Source organism: Ascaphus truei, chromosome 12 (genome assembly GCF_040206685.1).
Source record: "Ascaphus truei isolate aAscTru1 chromosome 12, aAscTru1.hap1, whole genome shotgun sequence".
Taxonomy (NCBI): domain Eukaryota; kingdom Metazoa; phylum Chordata; class Amphibia; order Anura; family Ascaphidae; genus Ascaphus; species Ascaphus truei.
The window spans coordinates 31,424,645-31,444,804 of NC_134494.1; the positions used below are offsets into that span (position 1 = coordinate 31,424,645).

The window sequence follows — 20,160 nt, forward strand, 5'->3', positions numbered from 1 at the left end:
TGAACTGCCTGGTAGCCAAACTAGAGCTGGTGGGGAAGAAAAACGGGAAGGGGGGGGGGGGGGAAGGAGACAAGGACGGGGCTGATGGTGTAGTAATATAAAACACCTTTAATAAATGACACATAAAAACGCCCCCCTGAGGGCGTACTCACACTTTGTACTGCCACTCAAGGCACATAAGGGTATCTTTACAGCCAATGCTGTCCGGTGTGCGTCTCCTCCGTCTCTGGCAGTCTCTGACGGTCCCCACAAGCGGCCACTGGGGTTCTCGTGCAGCTTGACTGGAGTCGGCGTGTGGCGTCACGATCAACCGGGAACGGATTGCCTCCTCCTCTTCCACTCAATGCGTTTCGCAAGATAGGGTTAACTTGCTTCGGCATTGTAAGGAACCCCAACCCTCTCTAACCCTCTCTAATAGCGTGTCTGAGATCAGATGCATTGTAAGGAACCCCAACCCTCTCTAATAGCGCGTCTGAGATCAGATGCATTGTAAGGAACCCCAACCCTCTCTAATAGCGCGTCTGACATCAGATGCATTGTAAGGAACCCCAACTCTCTCTAATAGCGCGTCTGAGATCAGATGCATTGTAAGGAACCCCGACCCTCTCTAATAGCGTGTCTCAGATCAGATGCATTCTGCGAAACCCCAACCCTCTCTAATAGCGTGTCTGAGATCAGATGCATTGTAAGGAACCCCAACCCTCTCTAATAGCGTGTCTGAGATCCGATGCATTGTAAGGAACCCCGACCCTCTCTAATAGCGCGTCTGAGATCAGATGCATTGTAAGGAACAGAAAACGCAAGGGATGAGGGAGTGTGTCCTAGATTTGACCAATGGTGTTCTGCAGCAGCTTCAGATGATGAACTGCCTGGTAGCCAAACTAGAGCTGGTGGGGAAGAAAAACGGGAAGGGGGGGGGGGGGGGGGAAGGAGACAAGGACGGGGCTGATGGTGTAGTAATATAAAACACCTTTAATAAATGACACATAAAAAAGCCCCCCTGAGGGCGTACTCACACTTTGTACTGCCACTCAAGGCACATAAGGGTATCTTTACAGCCAATGCTGTCCGGTGTGCGTCTCCTCCGTCTCTGGCAGTCTCTGACGGTCCCCACAAGCGGCCACTGGGGTTCTCGTGCAGCTTGACTGGAGACGGCGTGTGGCGTCACGATCAACCGGGAACGGATTGCCTCCTCCTCTTCCACTCAATGCGTTTCGCAAGATAGGGTTAACTTGCTTCGGCATTGTAAGGAACCCCAACCCTCTCTAACCCTCTCTAATAGCGTGTCTGAGATCAGATGCATTGTAAGGAACCCCAACCCTCTCTAATAGCGCGTCTGAGATCAGATGCATTGTAAGGAACCCCAACTCTCTCTAATAGCGCGTCTGAGATCAGATGCATTGTAAGGAACCCCAACCCTCTCTAATAGCGCGTCTGAGATCAGATGCATTGTAAGGAACCCCAACCCTCTCTAATAGCGCGTCTGAGATCAGATGCATTGTAAGGAACCCCAACCCTCTCTAATAGCGCGTCTGAGATCAGATGCATTGTAAGGAACCCCAACACTCTCTAATAGCGCGTCTGAGATCAGATGCATTGTAAGGAACCCCAACCCTCTCTAATAGCGCGTCTGACATCAGATGCATTGTAAGGAACCCCAACTCTCTCTAATAGCGCGTCTGAGATCAGATGCATTGTAAGGAACCCCAACCCTCTCTAATAGCGCGTCTGAGATCAGATGCATTGTAAGGAACCCCAACCCTCTCTAATAGCGCGTCTGAGATCAGATGCATTGTAAGGAACCCCAACCCTCTCTAATAGCGCGTCTGAGATCAGATGCATTGTAAGGAACCCCAACACTCTCTAATAGCGCGTCTGAGATCAGATGCATTGTAAGGAACCCCATCCCTCTCTAATAGCGCGTCTGACATCAGATGCATTGTAAGGAACCCCAACTCTCTCTAATAGCGCGTCTGAGATCAGATGCATTGTAAGGAACCCCGACCCTCTCTAATAGCGTGTCTCAGATCAGATGCATTCTGCGAAACCCCAACCCTCTCTAATAGCGTGTCTGAGATCAGATGCATTGTAAGGAACCCCAACCCTCTCTAATAGCGTGTCTGAGATCAGATGCATTGTAAGGAACCCCGACCCTCTCTAATAGCGCGTCTGAGATCAGATGCATTGTAAGGAACAGAAAACGCAAGGGATGAGGGAGTGTGTCCTAGATTTGACCAATGGTGTTCTGCAGCAGCTTCAGATGATGAACTGCCTGGTAGCCAAACTAGAGCTGGTGGGGAAGAAAAACGGGAAGGGGGGGGGGGGGGGAAGGAGACAAGGACGGGGCTGATGGTGTAGTAATATAAAACACCTTTAATAAATGACACATAAAAAAGCCCCCCTGAGGGCGTACTCACACTTTGTACTGCCACTCAAGGCACATAAGGGTATCTTTACAGCCAATGCTGTCCGGTGTGCGTCTCCTCCGTCTCTGGCAGTCTCTGACGGTCCCCACAAGCGGCCACTGGGGTTCTCGTGCAGCTTGACTGGAGTCGGCGTGTGGCGTCACGATCAACCGGGAACGGATTGCCTCCTCCTCTTCCACTCAATGCGTTTCGCAAGATAGGGTTAACTTGCTTCGGCATTGTAAGGAACCCCAACCCTCTCTAACCCTCTCTAATAGCGTGTCTGAGATCAGATGCATTGTAAGGAACCCCAACCCTCTCTAATAGCGCGTCTGAGATCAGATGCATTGTAAGGAACCCCAACTCTCTCTAATAGCGCGTCTGAGATCAGATGCATTGTAAGGAACCCCAACCCTCTCTAATAGCGCGTCTGAGATCAGATGCATTGTAAGGAACCCCAACCCTCTCTAATAGCGCGTCTGAGATCAGATGCATTGTAAGGAACCCCAACCCTCTCTAATAGCGCGTCTGAGATCAGATGCATTGTAAGGAACCCCAACACTCTCTAATAGCGCGTCTGAGATCAGATGCATTGTAAGGAACCCCAACCCTCTCTAATAGCGCGTCTGACATCAGATGCATTGTAAGGAACCCCAACTCTCTCTAATAGCGCGTCTGAGATCAGATGCATTGTAAGGAACCCCAACCCTCTCTAATAGCGCGTCTGAGATCAGATGCATTGTAAGGAACCCCAACCCTCTCTAATAGCGCGTCTGAGATCAGATGCATTGTAAGGAACCCCAACCCTCTCTAATAGCGCGTCTGAGATCAGATGCATTGTAAGGAACCCCAACACTCTCTAATAGCGCGTCTGAGATCAGATGCATTGTAAGGAACCCCAACCCTCTCTAATAGCGCGTCTGACATCAGATGCATTGTAAGGAACCCCAACTCTCTCTAATAGCGCGTCTGAGATCAGATGCATTGTAAGGAACCCCAACCCTCTCTAATAGCGCGTCTGAGATCAGATGCATTGTAAGGAACCCCAACCCTCTCTAATAGCGCGTCTGAGATCAGATGCATTGTAAGGAACCCCAACCCTCTCTAATAGCGCGTCTGAGATCAGATGCATTGTAAGGAACCCCAACCCTCTCTAATAGCGCGTCTGAGATCAGATGCATTGTAAATTCTTCTGTACTGTATTTTTTGTACAATTTTCAAATGACCTGAAAATTGCAGGGAACCCTTTAGGGATGCCCCGGGGACTCAAGAGTTTCTAGGAACCTCTGTTGAAAAACACTGATCTAACCGCTCCAAACACTAGCAGAGAAAAATGTACTATGGGCTCACTTGATTTTAGGCTTAGTGTTTAACTGCACACTTCTGCTGGAAGTAGGATAGCTTAAGTCACGTAGTCCTGGGTGGGACTATATTATGGACCATGTGGCTTTTCTTAATCCGCACTAATACTAATGCTGATATCTTTCCTTATTTCTATTTTTAAGTCCGGCTTCCTCCTTCCTCTCAGTGGTGGGGTCGATAGCGCCGCAACAGCGTGCATAGTGTTCTCCATGTGTCGCCTTGTCTGCCAGGCTGTGGGTGCAGGAAGTAAGTGCACCTGTCTAATCATGTTAACATTGCATTGTGCAGCAAGTCACAACATTTATCCCTCTGATCCATCATTTATTACAGCCCTCGATTTTTTTTTTTTTTTTTTTTTTTTTTAGATGCCGTTCCCTAAATATTTAGTTCTGGCTTGTCAATATTTTGTAGAAAAAAACAGTAACAGCGCACAACTCGGTGTATTAAAAATTATGATTGCTAGTTGCAGGGAAGGCAAGTATCGCACGTACATATATCTCAACACATCAGGCAGTACATGTTAGGGACATGTTACTGTAGCGCCGACGAGTATTCTAAAACAAATCTGGGGCAATCACCAACAAGACCCGGGTACATGCTGCAACATTTCAGTGACATTTCTGCAGACAGGCTAATGGCCCATCAGATTAACAGCGGGGGTCCCTGGCAGTCCCATTCAAACTGAATGGGACTGCCAGGGACCCCTGCTGTGTTAATCCGATGGGCCATTAGTCTGCAGAAATGTCACTGAAATTTTGCAGCATGTACCCGGGTCTTGTTGCTGATAGCCCCAGATTTTCCAAGGCAAGTTTTAGAATACTCGTCGGCGCACCTATACCACAAAGCACACACTTCCGGTAATCAGGACTCCCAAGACATCCACACTGGATGGTACCCGTCACAATCGGTTAATGGATCTGCGGGCTCCAGTTTTTACGATACAGCCGTGGGACTCCAGATCATCAGTCCCCGTCCTGGTTCCTCCGATGGGATCAGTAAGAGTAAGCAGTGACTGACAGTAATAATGTAGCTGTAGGGAAACTCGCGACACACACACAGCTAAACACGCCTTGTAAAAAGTAGCTCTGGGTCTCACGTGGCAAACACTGACGTCACAGACTCGCCCCGTTGGGCGACTAAAAGTGTAAAGATGTAAAGCCACAGACCCAGGCTATCTGGCAGTGTGCTGGAGGTGTATTCGGAGCCCAAAAATATCAATATCCTTAAAGGCCTTATAGGATATGGATCCTCTATTTGTCTGTGGGTATCACTAGTTGATTTATATATCAACAATATACATTGTTTAATAACTATATACAATCTGGTGCGTATTTCCTTTTTGTTTTATTGCCAATATTTTGTCACCTATATTAAGAAAATAAAGACACATATTCCAACAACATATTTGATTAGATTACATTGTTGGAACCCTGATGAAGGCCCTTGGAGGTCGAACCATTGGTCATATATATATGTCTATATCTATATGTAAAATAAATATCATACATTCAGATTTTATTCTTGGGGTGCCTGGAGGTTTATAGTAAATGAATAAGGGCAGCACTCACAATCCTGATATGATCCTGCCACGGTTGCACGGAGACCACCAAAAGTTTCCAGATGTGCAATATACTATAGAAGAAAAGCTAGCACTTGCGTGGACATTTTTTTAGTGGCTTTATTAGGTGAATTGACCTTTTGGTCCAGCAATGAGACCATTCTCAAGATGTCTATTCGTTGTCTTGAGAACAGTCCCATGAGGGCCATTCAAGTTGTATCCAAAATGTAGTGTAAGGTGCACCGCACACTTTTATCAAGGATAAAGTGCCCCACGGCACGAAACGCGTAGGAGCTTTTGTACCCTCCACCGTTTTTTTAATGCAGCTTGAATAAATGTATATTTTATTGCCACATGACCAGCTCTTTGTGCGGTGCACCTTACACTACATTTTTGGATACGCTTGGACTTTGGATGTGGTTGCACGTCAACAGGAACCACAGGGGAACAACAGTGAGTACATTTATGCTCTTTATATGTTACCCGAAGGAGAAGGAGAAGTGATGGACCTGCACTAGAGATCTCCAGGGAACCGTGCGTTGTTATATGCAGAATTGGAATTGGAATTATACCTGGGTTTTCATCATTCCCCTGTATGGTTACCTGTTCGAATATATGAACTGAAAATTTAAAGGGACCAAGCATTTGAGCTCCTACAGAAGCTTTGTACCATTCAAGTTGTAGCATGACGGGGAAAAAGCTGCTCTGGTAATGGGGGGGGGGAGAACACATTTTTGTATTTGAAGAAAATAATAGCTTTCAGGGGAATTAAAAGTGCACAGCTGTACCATTATACATAGCATTATAATACCACTCTGTACCATTACACAAAGCATTCTGGGATGTTAAAATGCCCTCAACCAGTGGTTTATCCCAGACTTTGGGAAAATGTCAAATTGGTGATAAAGCTCTTTTTAGAAATAATTATTAATATTTAAGCGCCTAAAACTATTTTCTTAAAAAAAAAAATATATATATATATATATATAATATATATATTTATAAATGCTTTTATTTGTGCGAGCTTAAATAAAAAGGTAACCTACCGTATGTTTTCTATGACGGGTATGCACTCTCAATTTTATATAAAAGGAAATCTGGGAGGATTTGCAACATTATGGTGTAAATATAAATGTTGTACGTTGTTTAACAACTGCAGGCTTGATACTTGTGTATGGATACGAGAATAGACCTTTTCACATTGCGCTTCACTGCTGAATATTTTGTTGGCTTCTAAATAAATAATGTATTTATTTTTTTTTCTAGACCAAGAAGTGCAGAATGACGCACGTCGGATCGTCAGTGATGACACTTACACCCCCAGAGATCCCTGTGAGTTCTGCAAACGCGTCTTAACCACTTGTTACATGGCCAGTGAGAACTCCTCTCAGGACACGTGCAGCAGAGCCAAACAGCTGGCAGTGCAAATAGGCAGGTACAGAAATAAGATTCAGGTGCCCAAGGAAGAGATGGGGGGAAAAAAGCACAGTGACACACCATGCATCTTTACACAAATATTCAATATACTTGTAATTCTTGCAGTTTTTTTTGCCGTTATTTAAAGGTGCTAAAATAAACTTATGGTAGTGGCATGTTTAAATAGAAGTGATTTTGTAAGAAAGCTGTTGGACTCCTAGAAGTATTTGAATTATTATTATTTTTTTTTTAAGTTCCTCTGTAAACATGCCAAGCTGGCAAAGAAGGGGTTTAATTTCCATGATCTATTCTTTTTGATGTTACGGTGTGTTGAAAACTTACATTGGCAAGGCTCTCTTCTCTCTCACCTGTCCTTACCTTTACTGGCGGTCTGTCAGGTAGGGACATTTCCCAAGCACTCGCACATTCAAAGCCCCGGATGAAAAGGAAAACTTAATTCCCGGGATGCAGTGGAAGCAATGTATGCTAAGAGGGAATGGGGAAAGACAGGGTTGCAGACCTGTCTGAGACGTGAATGTGCTCACAAGTAGTATTTTTATTTGCTGTATACTGTACGGTGGAGGGGGTTTTGTCCCCTTTGTTTTACCCACCATAACTTATTTAATGTGTGGTTGAAACCTATTCCAGCTTCATATGGCAAAGCCAGTATAACCTGCCTCACACTGATGACATCCAACAGCTCGAAACCGCTTTCTGTGGGTAGGTTTACCGGCTCTGCACTTATTTAACCCAGGCTGTGCTGAAAAAGATGTGTAATTATGGCACGTATAAGCTTAGGCGGGTCCATGTTAAAATAGGCAAGAAGCAAAAGGCGTCACTTGCATGTCGTTTCCCGGAAATCCTGGCTGCAATGGAAGCATTATATGCTAAGAGATAATGGGAAAGAGCAGCGTTGCAGACCTGTGACTGTGCTCTCAAGTGATATTTTCATTTGCTATAGAGCTTATGAAAGACAGGTCAATGCATGCAAGACCTGTGCGATTTCAAAAGCTCTGTACATACAGTTCTATATTACACCTAGCAAGACGTCTCTTGTCTGTCCTTTGAAAGTTGAGATACACATACACATTTCCCAGAATCCCTGGCTACAGTGGGAGCATTGTATGCTAAGAGATAATACGGAAAGGCAGGGTTACAGACTTATCTGAGACATGTGAATGTGCTCACAAGTGATATTTTTATTGGCTGCACATTTACAAAGAAACGGAAATAGGCAATGTTTGACGTAAGCATGATTACATTCGTTTAACGAAGACGGTTACATTGTCTACAAAATGTTGTTTTGTGAGATATCAAGGATGGCACCTTTCATATTCTTACCTATATGCCTGTATCAATCCTGTGCAATTTTAATGTGTGTAATCCAGTTGATGATGTAAATAAACCCTCATCACTCATGAGAGAGAAAAATAAGGAGCAGATCTTGGGAAAGAAGGTTCAGTGTTAAACCTAAAAGCAGTTAAATGTTTTAGGTTTCATAACAGATTGTATCTTCAACCCTCAAGATTCCTTATGCGTTCTATCTTGTGATGTTAGAATGATGAATGAAGCAGACATGCATGCGGGATAATTTAATGACTCAATTGAAGTCTATAGGACAGAAAATACTAAAAGCCAGTGAGACCCGATCTTCGCAAAATTGATTAAAACTCATAGGTTTGATTTAAATTGATTAAAACTGTATGGTAATTTCAAAATTGATTAAAACTGTATGGTAATTTCATGTTCAAGTAGGGAAAATGTATCACTTTTCTTTTCAATATAGAGATTTGAATAAGTCACTCACTCACTAATAACCAATGAGATTTTACACACCTGGCAAAGTTTGCATTAGACAACGGGTAAGTTAAAGGGAAAGTAAGTGCCATGATTACATCATCACATTAACGATGTCCGAGTCTTTTACTCTGATTGCAATATTGATAAATGAAATGTGCCCTTGTTTATATTAAGTATAAATCTATAAAGGGTCAAATTCATTTAACTTATAAACTACTTAGGAAGAATCAAAAAGAGAACATATTTGTTGCAAATCACATACCTACCAATTAGATTGCAAGCCCTTCGGAGCAGGGACTCCTTTTCCTAAATGTTACTTTTATGTCTGAAGCACTTCTTCCTATTATGTGTTATTTGTATTATTTGTTCTTTATATGATTGTCACGTGTATTACTGCTGTGAAGCTCTATGTACATTAATGGTGCTATATAAATAAAGACATACAGTACATACATAAATATTTTATTCCTGGTAGGTTGTGATACTTTTTTGTGGATCAACAGTAGAGTTCTGCATAGATGAAATGATGGTGTACAGTGCCTCAAAACCTCAAGTGGACAGCTACTAGAACTTTGCAACAACAAGAAGTACAATTTGTTTGACTCAAGGCCATACACTATCATTCAATGCTGTTCTCCAACTCCACTCCACCTTACTGCACTTTCATTGAACCCTTTACTGCCAGAGTGGAGGACTCCACACACAGGAAATTGCCAACTACATACATTGTAATTGTTATTTACCCGGGAATTCCACTAGAGAGAAACAAATTCATGAAAGTAATTGATTTCCCAATAAATATCCCATTTCTGCTCACTGACTTCAGTCGGTTCAACTCCCAGTGCTCCCACATAAAAGGAGCAAAACATTTGGGGTGCGTTTATTCAACCCAGTACAAAGCAAGCTCCACTTTTAACAGATAAAATATCTGCACGTTTGATGTATGTTTCTGAAAGCGAAATGCGCCAGGCACATTGCTTCATTGCAGTGACATGTCTCCGTTCTATGATCTGTTTTCAGCTATCACCTAAACCTGAACATAGATGGGGCTGTGAAGTGTCTCATTGAAATATTTCACTTGGTGACTGGTAAAGTTCCTCAGTTTCGCGTCCACGGAGGAAGCAGCAGGGAGAACTTGGCTCTTCAGAACGTACAGGTGACCTTCCTCGTGGAACTGCATTAGTAAAACCGTATTGTGTTTATCGAATGTGGCGGAACCTCGTATACTTTTTTTAATGGCTGAGGGTACAATCCAAGGTCATGAGGACCATAACTACATTATGTTGCTTCTTTCAAAACCAAAAGCCCCCACGTCACACAAGAACCAGTACACAGGTCTCCAGTATGCAAACCTGCTGGTCACTTTAGAAAGCAGCATGTCCTCTCTAATCGGTCTGTTTTTATTTTCTAGTTCAGGGTTTTCTGGCTCTCAACAGTTGAGCAATATTTCACCGCCACCAACCTGTGTGTTAGACTTCCATGTTTGACCAATGTTATGTGGGAAATCATTCATTACAGTACCCATAATGACGGACCTTTGCCCAGTCTAATGCTAGTCTTGAATGCTAACTTTGTATGGTGTTCCTGCTGATATCTATTTGATAAAAGTGTCGGTTTCTCTTTTGTAAGGCTTACTGTTTATTAAGAAAACCCTCCACATGTGTAATTGCTGTGACACAGGATGAACTAAACAAGCTTTATATCAAAGGAACTTTTCCTTTAAGAGAAGATATTGCCAGACATCATTTATTGTGAGCTTGCTTCGGGTGTCACAAAAATAAGATGCACCTCTTGCACTTGGATTTACAATGTTACCCCGTCTTATTATGACAAATTATGATTTATTTTGTGGTGGACTATCGCAAAATTGCCACCTACAGTCACCAACACATAATATTTTAATGTTGCGGTAGAGATTTGCATGCATTAATGCGGGGTATATTCTATACGCAACCATTTGGAATATATTCACACTTAACTCTACATACTGTATAGCCCTTAATATATATTTTTTAAATCACACAGTAAATTGCATGGTATCCTATAATTCTTTAATTATTTTACTTCCAAGTTCCCACTGTGCTCTCCTTTTCCAGTTTAGACCCCTGGGTGCCATTGCTGTACATTTTGAGCCCACCCTCTCACCTCCTTATGACCCTCACCTATCCATAATGTCCTTTGCCTGGTACTCTCTGTCCTTCTGGAACTGCCCTCGCCTTGTACTGTCTGTGTAAGGAGGAGCTGTTAACATTGTATCCAGCAGATACAGGAATTGAACCCAGGATGTGACGTAACCAGAGAGAAATACTTGAAACAAAGCTTATTCAGCTTTCACTGCACCGTAATGTCATCCTAGGCCAGGACACCCGTAGGTGCTGCCAGCAGCAAAACAATAAGGATGTTTACAGCTTGGTTTATTACATATGTTTTTCATACACTGGTTTCTCCATTGCTGTGTGCAGGCTCGAATCCGGATGGTTCTTGCCTACCTGTTTGCTCAGCTAAGTCTCTGGACACGCGGCTTGCCAGGAGGACTTCTGGTGCTTGGATCGGCCAATGTGGATGAAAGGTTGCAACAATTATTTATTTATTTATTTTCAGTATGTTCTGCCGTGTGTTAGGGTAAGGAAGAAGTGGCAGAAAAACGAGAATGTGACATGCAGGTATAAATGGGAGGGGGTTTTAAATCCGAAGGGAAGTAAGACATAAGTGGAAATGTGAAGGAGGTAGGTAGTCTTCGGCATTTCAAAGCGGTTTCCTATGCTATTGTAAAAGGTGAGAGTGGAGGAAGAGGTAGGGGAGGGGTGAAGGGACAGTCGCAAACCAGCGTCCTACTCCACTCGCCACCCACCAACCATTAGGAAGTTAAGAAGGAAACTGAACAAAAGCTTATTTAAAAATTGGGAAGGATTGGCATAGGTTCTTTTACGATAACTACACCTCAATTAAGAAAAACTGTAATCTTTGAATGTTTTCATGTAAGGTAATTACTGTGTGTGTTAAACATATCATAAAAAAAAACTAATTATCAATAAAATAATCATGGTCAATTACACCACACTATATGGTCTTCCTCTGTATGCTGCCTTGTTCAGGCTTCTGTATCGCTCTGTTGTCAGCTCCTGTGACTCACTTATGGCTCTGCCTGTGACAGGGAGCATTTGGAAATAGCAAAAGGGGAAGTTTCACAATAATAAAAAAAAAATGTGTATATAAGTATGTGTATACTGTATATATGTGAATGTTTATATATATATATATATATATATATATATATAATATGTGTGTGTGTGTGTGTGTGTGTGTGTGTGTGTGTGTGTGTGTGTATATATGTTTTGTTTTTTTTTTTAATAAAGCCTTCGAGGTTACCTGACAAAGTATGACTGCTCCAGTGCTGACATAAACCCCATTGGTGGAATCAGTAAGACTGATCTGAACAGCTTCATACAGTATTCTATTGAGATCTTCCAGCTAACTGCACTTAGAGGGTGAGTGACGGCTAAGGTGACCATATTTTTAAAGTGACAAAATACAAAATAATGTATTAATCGTCTCTCACTCACGCGCCCCTCGCTCTCACTCATGTGCCCCTCTCGATCACTTACTCCTAACTCTTTCCCTCCTCTCAATCTTACACCCCCCCCCTTTAGCTCACTCACTCCATGCCCCTCCTCTCCCACACCTCCACCTGAATCTCACACACACACACAGCTCCTCCCCTTCAAGAGACACATGGCTCATCTCCCTCCCCCCCCCCCCCCCCACACACACACACACGGCTCCCCTTACCCCGCTCCCCCTCAAGACACACACACAGCATCAAACCCCCGAGACATACGCTTGGCTCCTCCCACCCGACAAACATGGTTCCCCTCCACCCCCCAAGACACACACAGCTTCCCCCTTCCACCCCCCACCCCCATTTTCTTAATGTCAGTCTATTCTCTTTGTTAAATTTATGGCAACAGGTACAGCATAAATATCATTGCATCCAACTTTCTAAATGGGCTTCTGCACTATATATTGTATTTTGTAGCATCCTGTCTGCTCCACCTACAGCAGAGTTGGAACCCCTCTCCAATGGGCAGCTGTCGCAGAATGATGAGGTAATGAAACTGTGCCCTCATTATTTATTACTTCACTACTACTACTAACGTCTCAATAGCAATCCCCATTGCAGGGACTTCTTCAGCGAGGTTTAGGGGGAGGATAATGGGCTAACTGTAAGGTTACTGAGGTTCTTTCTTCCTAAACCTTACAGTATCCTTTTCTGAAACATGTAAAGCAGGCGAAAGGAAAACACAGATTTAGGAATAAAGTAAAGACGTAGAGTGGTAACCCTAAACCCAAATGCTCCCTATAGTTACTTGGCTTGCAGAGATCTAGTTAAATTACTGAATGCATCGGAATAGTTTTCCTTTAAATAGCAAGAGGCGGGAATAACCTTGAGACTAGGAATTAACCCCTGAAGTTCAACGTCTGAACTTGTGCACGTAACTTTGTTGCAGTTACTAGAAATAATTGTGTAAGCGCTTTTGGTGCAGATTTGTACAGGCAGTCCTCGTTATCCAACGTTTCACTTTACAACGAATGGCACATCCAACGCTTTACAATGGAACTCTATGGGTTGTTTTTCGACGCCGGAATGCGTTATCTGACGCTCGCCGCCACTGATTAACACGGGACTCGCTTTACAGCGGTTTCGCTATCCAACGCTACTTCCAGAACGGATTCCGTTGGATAACCGAGGACCGCCTGTACCGGTAATTTACAGTGTATAGCAGTGCAGTGTAATAATAAGTAACTGACTGTGTATTAACTCTGCAGGACGACATGGGTATGACTTATGTCGAGCTGTCTGTGTATGGAAAACTGAGAAAGATTATGAAAACTGGGCCTTATAGCATGTTCTGTAAACTTATCCACATGTGGAGGAGGATCTGCTCACCAAGACAGGTACAACAACTCCGACTTTTCTAAGTTAAGATGACTATCTAACATATTATCACCTAAGTGGAGGATACATTTCCTAAACCTTAAAGGAGAAAATTATGATGTTTTATAAAGAAAATGGTTCTCAGTCTGTGTTTTGGTATCTTATTAACTCGCTGCTTGGCGTGATATACATCTACTTAGGTGTGTCGTTAGCAAGCTTCTTCTTGTACATGACAACCACTTTGCAGCTTAAGGCCTCGTTTGTAGTTGCAGCGTCGGTGCGCATGGTTGACCCGCGCGTTTGGCACGCGTGAAACCTGCACTGGAGGCGACAGGGAGGCGTTGCCGCGACGTCATGTGAGCGGTTCGCCCTCATTGTCTGAGCCGCTCACGTGACGCGGCCGTCACGCAGCAAGAACATTTTCGAAAGTTTTTGTTTTTTTTAACTTGCGCGCTTGGACGCGTTGGTCACGTGCGCACTATGTGCGCTTCCATTAAATTACTTGCATTTGTTCCGGCGACGTGACCGATGACATCACCCGTCGCCATTGCGAAAGTTGCATTTCAAATTTAGGCGACACCAGTGACGTCATAAAGGGGGAGGGCAGAGAGCGGGAGAAGCTCCTGATTGGCCGCAAGGGGAGACAGTCGCTGAAAAAAAATCAAATATCAGTGACTACCAGATTTTTGGTAGCACTGTCGCTCAGTCGCGTCGCGTCGCATGCACTATAAGCGCCAACGACGGCGACAATGCCTTTGTTTTGACGCGACGGTTGCATCGCCGGCACTATAAGCGCAGCCTAAGGCTCTCCAATGTTTTACTCTCTAAAGTGCAGCTTCCCAATGCCGTCTGACACTGCTTTGTGCTTTGCTTTCGGAAGTGCAGCTTCTCAATGTGTGTGTCTACAATGCTTTGCTGCACAACATTTTGCTCTACACTTTGCTCTGTGATGTGAATTTCTGCAACATGTTCCTTTGCATTGTTTTCCATTTATGCAGCTGTTTGACCGCTAACATAAAGCTTCCTCTAGTCCAGTGTTTTTCAACAGGAGTTCCAAGGCACTTTTTGGGTTCCCCGGCCATTCCTAAAGGGTTCCCATCAATTTTCAGGCCATTTGCAAATTGTACCAAATACAGAAGATTTTACATTGCATCTGATCTCAGACGCGCTATTAGAGAGGGTTGGGGTTCCTTACAATGCATCTGATCTCAGACGCGCTATTAGAGAGGGTTGGGGTTCCTTACAATGCATCTGATCTCAGACACGCTATTAGAGAGGGTTGGGGTTCCTTACAATGCATCTGATCTCAGACGTGCTATTAGAGAGGGTTGGGGTTCCTTACAATGCATCTGATGTCCGACGGGCTATTAGAGAGGGTTGGGGTTCCTTACAAAGCATCTGATCCAGTGGCGTAGCTAGAGACGCACGGGCTAATTTTTTGTATGGTGTTTGCCACGCGTGCACGGCTTACAATTGCCGACTGCGCATGAGCGACCGGCAAACCCTGATCGCACATGCACGGTCTGCAAGTGCTCTTTGCGCATGCGCAGTTCATGCGGCCGCTACAAATATGCATCGTTCACCCTAGAGAGAGGGCCCCCCAAGAGCGCGGGCGCCCGGGCTATAGCTACGCACCTGATCTCAGACGCGCTATTAAAGAAGGTTGGGGTTCCGCAGAATTTCACAATATAATCATAGGGGCAAAAAGAGGGGGGAAGGGGAACACAAAATGGATGTGTCCCCTAAAAGAATTCACTAACTGCACTCCTACATAATATAAAATCTAACTTTTAATAAATTTACTTAAAACATATATTACCAAACGTTGTGTACTATGTATTAAAAATGAATTAAATTGACAATACCGTGCATCCCTGTCAATAAATGTATGATTATACAATCCCAAAATCAATATTCCTGGGGTTGGAAGGACAGAGGATGCTGTAAGTCAGGGTGTTAACCCCTCTGGAGCAACTATGCGAACAGTAGGTAAATATATCCTACTCAGTGAGCCTTTAAATGGTAGGAAATCCAGCAATCCTGCTCAAATATATACCAGCAAGCACCTACAGTGATAGTAAATGATATATGACGTTGCATATGCTTAGATGGTAACGCTGACACAAGCTCTATTAATGGAAAATAGTTCACAGCATAGTGGAGCTGGCACTCACAGTATCATTAACAGTGAGTTGCCCAGCAGAAAGGCTCTAATTGTGCATATATCATATGGAGCAGGAAGGCAAACTCACTGCCTGTTGGTAAAATTATCCAGCAAGTGCCGTCTACATAGATAATTCTTTTAGGGGACACATCCATTTTGTGTTCCCCTTCCCCCCTCTTTTTGCCTGATTCACTTTTCAGTTCACAGTTTGCACCCACATCAATAATTACCACTATTATATACTTTATTACTTCACTCAATTAGTGTGGCCCTGTGATCACTCCCGAATCTTCTCCTTGTATTCTAAGAATAATCATAGGGGTCCTTAACCAAAAAAAGGTTTAAAACCACTGGCCTAGTGGCTGACTAATTTGTAAATCCACTGCAATGAATTGAATGGTATCCAACCAGTTGGCGTGGCTCGCAGCCACGGAAGGTTTACAAGTGGAAGGGTTAACGCGCTTATTACTATGTTGTTTATCTTTTTGCAGGTAACTTGTGAAAGTGGATTATTAAGTAAAAAAACAAGCTCTTCGTAATATTAAGTAATGTTCTATCATTTGTCCCCCAGGTTGCGGAAAAAGTCAAGTATTTCTTCAGGATGTACTCCATCAACAGGCATAAAATGACCACGCTCACGCCTTCTTATCACGCGGAGAGCTATAGCCCAGATGATAACCGCTTTGACCTACGTCCATTCTTGTATAACACCGCGTGGGTCTGGCAGTTTCGCTGCATTGATGAACAGGTAAATAAAAGAATCTGTCGACTTTTCTGGTCAATCGATTTCTGTGAAACAAGACGACCCTGAAGTTCTAAAACAGATGTGAATGACAAGCTCATATTGCCGTGTTAAGAAATCTTAACTTGATGTTCACCCAAGTATACTGTTAATTCAAGGGGTATTCTTTCTCCATTTCTTGGGAAAGCAGGGGAGCGCGGTTTTCAATATGCAACAAATAGGAAAGCATACATAGTGCAAATAAAGTTCATTCAAACGATGTGGTGTGGTTGTATCTATTGAATGGAGACTCACGTGGTGTCAGATATAATCAATCATGTCAGAGATCAGTGGCAATAGCTTGACTCTGTGAATGGTAGATGACCCCACAACTGGATAGTTGATGAAATGTGATATAACCCTGATTGCTGAGGTTGCTGTGTATGCTGTTCACATTTCATCAACTATCCAGTTGTGGGGTCATCTACCATTCACAGTCAAGCTATTGCCACTGATCTCTGACATGATTGATTATATCTGACACCACGTGAGTCTCCATTCAATAGATACAACCACACCACATCGTTTGAATTAACTTTATTTGCACTATGTATGCTTTCCTATTTGTTGCATACTGAAAACCACGCTCCCCTGCTTTCCCAAGACGTGCTGCAACAAGAAGTGGATATCACAGATCATCCACTAAAGGGTTTTGAGCTGCATCTTTTTCACCTATCACTTATTTGTGTTTATATACACTTTGTGTTTTTATACACCTTTTATATATATTTACTATCACTGCGCCACCCACTGTTTGCATTCTTTGCATATTTCTGTAAATTCTTTCTCCATTGTCTGATATACGGTCTATCTGGTCTAAATCATTGACATGACCAGTCAATGAGCAAAATATATATTTATGGTGTGTTTATTAGTAAGCCAGGGTTGGCCAGCTCCAGTCCACATGGGCCTCTGTCAGGTTTAAGGATATCCCTGCTCAGACACAGGTGGCTCGGTCATTGACTGACCCACTGATTGAGCCACCTGTGCCTGAGCAGTTGGTGGCCCTTGAGGACTGGAGTTGGCCACCCCTGCTGTATGTAATGTTATGCCTATCTAAATATTGAGTTGTTGTCGTGAGCAGGGCGTTCTGGGTTATTTTTGTGCAGAAAAAGTTATGTTATACTTGGATTAAAAGTGCAATATATCAACTACTATCCCAATTAGCCCTATTTTTGGCATTAATTATGTTGGAAATAGTTTTCTAGAAAACTATTTATAATTTCACAGGAATTCTAAATGTACATCAATCTTTAATGAATGTTTAAAAAAAAGTAGTAATTAAACATTAAATGTAAAACGTCTAAAATTGTAATATATATTTCATGAATGTTCCTACATTGCACAAGTTTCCTGTGAATTTACCAAATATAACTGACAATTGCATAATCCTGATAATTTAATCTGTACTAGTGGTCCATGTATTGATCATTCTTTTTTTTTTTTGTGGGGTCTGGTTGCAGGTTTCTAGTCTGGAAGAACACAGAGAGATTCATGTATTCGAAGAGCTGGACTGAGAATTCTGCAATCCAAACAGTGCAGTTCTGCCAGACAGCTGCAAAGCCCTCCGATATGGAACCAGGAAGTTGTTAAACCAATGCACCGCATGCTTTGCCCTCTTTGTGAATTCTATTCTGTATTCCTGTAATGTAAAAAATAAACTTTAAGGCAGGACAAAATGAATAAAAGGAAAGGAACTATTTTTTGTACAAATAATTACCATATAACATACAGTACACAGACAGAGCATATACCTGCCTTGACTGGCTTGTTTTTTTTTATTTTTTAGCTTGTTTTACATCTTTACACATGGGGGCTGGAACTTGGGGTGTGGCTGTGCTGCAGCCCCCTGGGTTTATACATTTTGACATTATGGTAATGTATGTTACGGAGTTTGTATGTACAGTTCCCCCACCCATAATATTGGTTCCTGCACTCCTGTTTTTAAAAGACATAGCACAAGCAAAACCTAACAACTTAGTTTCATGACCAATACCCTCTTGTTGCTCTTAGGCTGAGATTATAGTAGTCACGCGAGCGACGGAGCGCATGGCGTCGCGCGCCTATCGCACGAGCGATCCCTGCACTTAGGTTTGAGGCGATGGGGAGGCGTGGCGGATGTGTTGCTGGTTTGCCCTCATTGGCTGAACCGCGGCCGTGATGCGACTGCCACGCGGAAAAAAAAAAACAAATTAATTTGTGGCTTGAAAAGTCTGCCGCACGGTCACTCTGCATTGTGCTCGCGCGCACATTGGCCGCCCACATTGACTTCCACAGATTTGCTCTTGCGGCGCACGAAGTTGCGCGCGCGCCATCGCAGTTACTATAAACGCAGTCTTACTCAAGACATACAGAGAACCCTGTTCATTCACCCTGTTAATTGTATCATTATTTACTCAATCTAGCAGGGTGTATCTTAAACACAAGTAGTTGTGAAACTACATGCGCACCGATTAACTTGAACGTCTGCAGTATATTGCTATGCAATGCATTGGAAGCACAGGAATTAACATGATATATTGTTGTTGGTTTTTTTTTTGTACATAAACCAATAAAATTGAAGTAATAGTGCAGTTACTTTCAAGCTCAATTAAAAATACTTCACAAAAATGGTAACATTTATTTTATTTGAACCCCACTGTCCATCCCTCACTGGAATGGTGTTGGCCCTAAAGTAACATCATGATGAACCCTGCTCCCCAAACATTAAAGAAATAAAAATATGGAACAGTTATTTTTTCACTGCAGTATGTTTGATTTGTCTAGTTTAAGTGGTGATCATTTTGATTGCATTTAGCTCGCCCCTGGCTTTATGCTCATTTAAGGAAATTAAGATGGCACCAAGATCAAAAGGTTGAGGAGAGCATATTCACGTGAAAAGAACAATACTGATTTTTTGCTTTAACTGGTTGCATTAGAGATTCTGCAGCTGCATCATAATGATTAACAAGTACAGGCTTCAGGAAATTCTGTCAAAAACAGATGCTACAGTATGCTGGCAATGGTGAGTTGGTGAGCTCTTAAACAGAAGAAAAGCAAATGCAACTTTCAAGAACACAGGTGACAGACTAGAATAAACTCCCTGCATATTTAATAAATCTGGATGCTTTTGCAGAAAATAATTAAAAACCTTCCTTTTTAAACAAAACATTGCAAACAGACCCCAATACCCTGGCAGCCAGCTTTCCTGCACCCGTTTCTGCTTTCCATCCTTTGTTGGTCTTCCTCGTCGTTCCCCTATATATTTTCGGTAGGTCTGGGATGGGTGTCCTCTCTAAGTTCCTACATGCGCTCTCTAAGGCCAAGTTCAGGGTGGCTGCTATGGACGTGAGCGCCCGTGCGCGTTTCCCCCGCGTGCTCCTGCAGCCCAGCGATCTGTGTTCAGGCTGCAGGAGTCGCGGCGTGCGGGGGTGGGGTGAACGTGTTACGGAGCTGGTTCGCTGAACCCGATCACGTGACGCGACTGCAGCCCCAAATATCATTTCTGGTTGTAGCGGCAAAATGTAGCAGCGTCAACGCTGTACTTTGCTGCCGGTGGAGCCCTGGGGGAGGGGGGGGAAAGGGGGGTCAGTGTAAAGGACACAACCAGTCAGTGATACGGACCGAGTACCACACTTTATTCCAAATGTCACCCACACATGTCCTCCCTCTGTGTGGCCCATGTCAATGAGAGCTGGCTCAGTCACCTCCAGAGTCCCAATGACACCCTCCTGTCACTGCATGCCCCAAGCCAATGCG

At 43.3% G+C, this 20,160-nt stretch overlaps 1 protein-coding gene across 3 annotated transcripts in view; it reads left to right on the forward strand.

Annotated features, from left to right (window-relative positions):
- The window catches only part of NADSYN1 (NAD synthetase 1), a 39,608-nt gene extending 20,454 nt beyond the window's left edge, over positions 1-19,154 (forward strand). For 2 of the 3 annotated variants that reach the window (XM_075567227.1, XM_075567225.1), the window contains 10 exons: positions 3,911-4,013; positions 6,592-6,760; positions 7,390-7,461; positions 9,562-9,697; positions 11,004-11,110; positions 11,898-12,029; positions 12,578-12,647; positions 13,369-13,497; positions 16,213-16,389; positions 17,886-19,154. In XM_075567227.1, the coding sequence (XP_075423342.1) occupies positions 3,911-4,013; positions 6,592-6,760; positions 7,390-7,461; positions 9,562-9,697; positions 11,004-11,110; positions 11,898-12,029; positions 12,578-12,647; positions 13,369-13,497; positions 16,213-16,389; positions 17,886-17,939 (1,149 nt within the window). In that variant the 3' untranslated portion in view covers positions 17,940-19,154. The remainder of the gene's footprint in view (positions 1-3,910; positions 4,014-6,591; positions 6,761-7,389; positions 7,462-9,561; positions 9,698-11,003; positions 11,111-11,897; positions 12,030-12,577; positions 12,648-13,368; positions 13,498-16,212; positions 16,390-17,885) is intronic. The other variant, XM_075567226.1, reaches the window with a different exon arrangement.
- Positions 19,155-20,160: the final 1,006 nt, after the last annotated feature.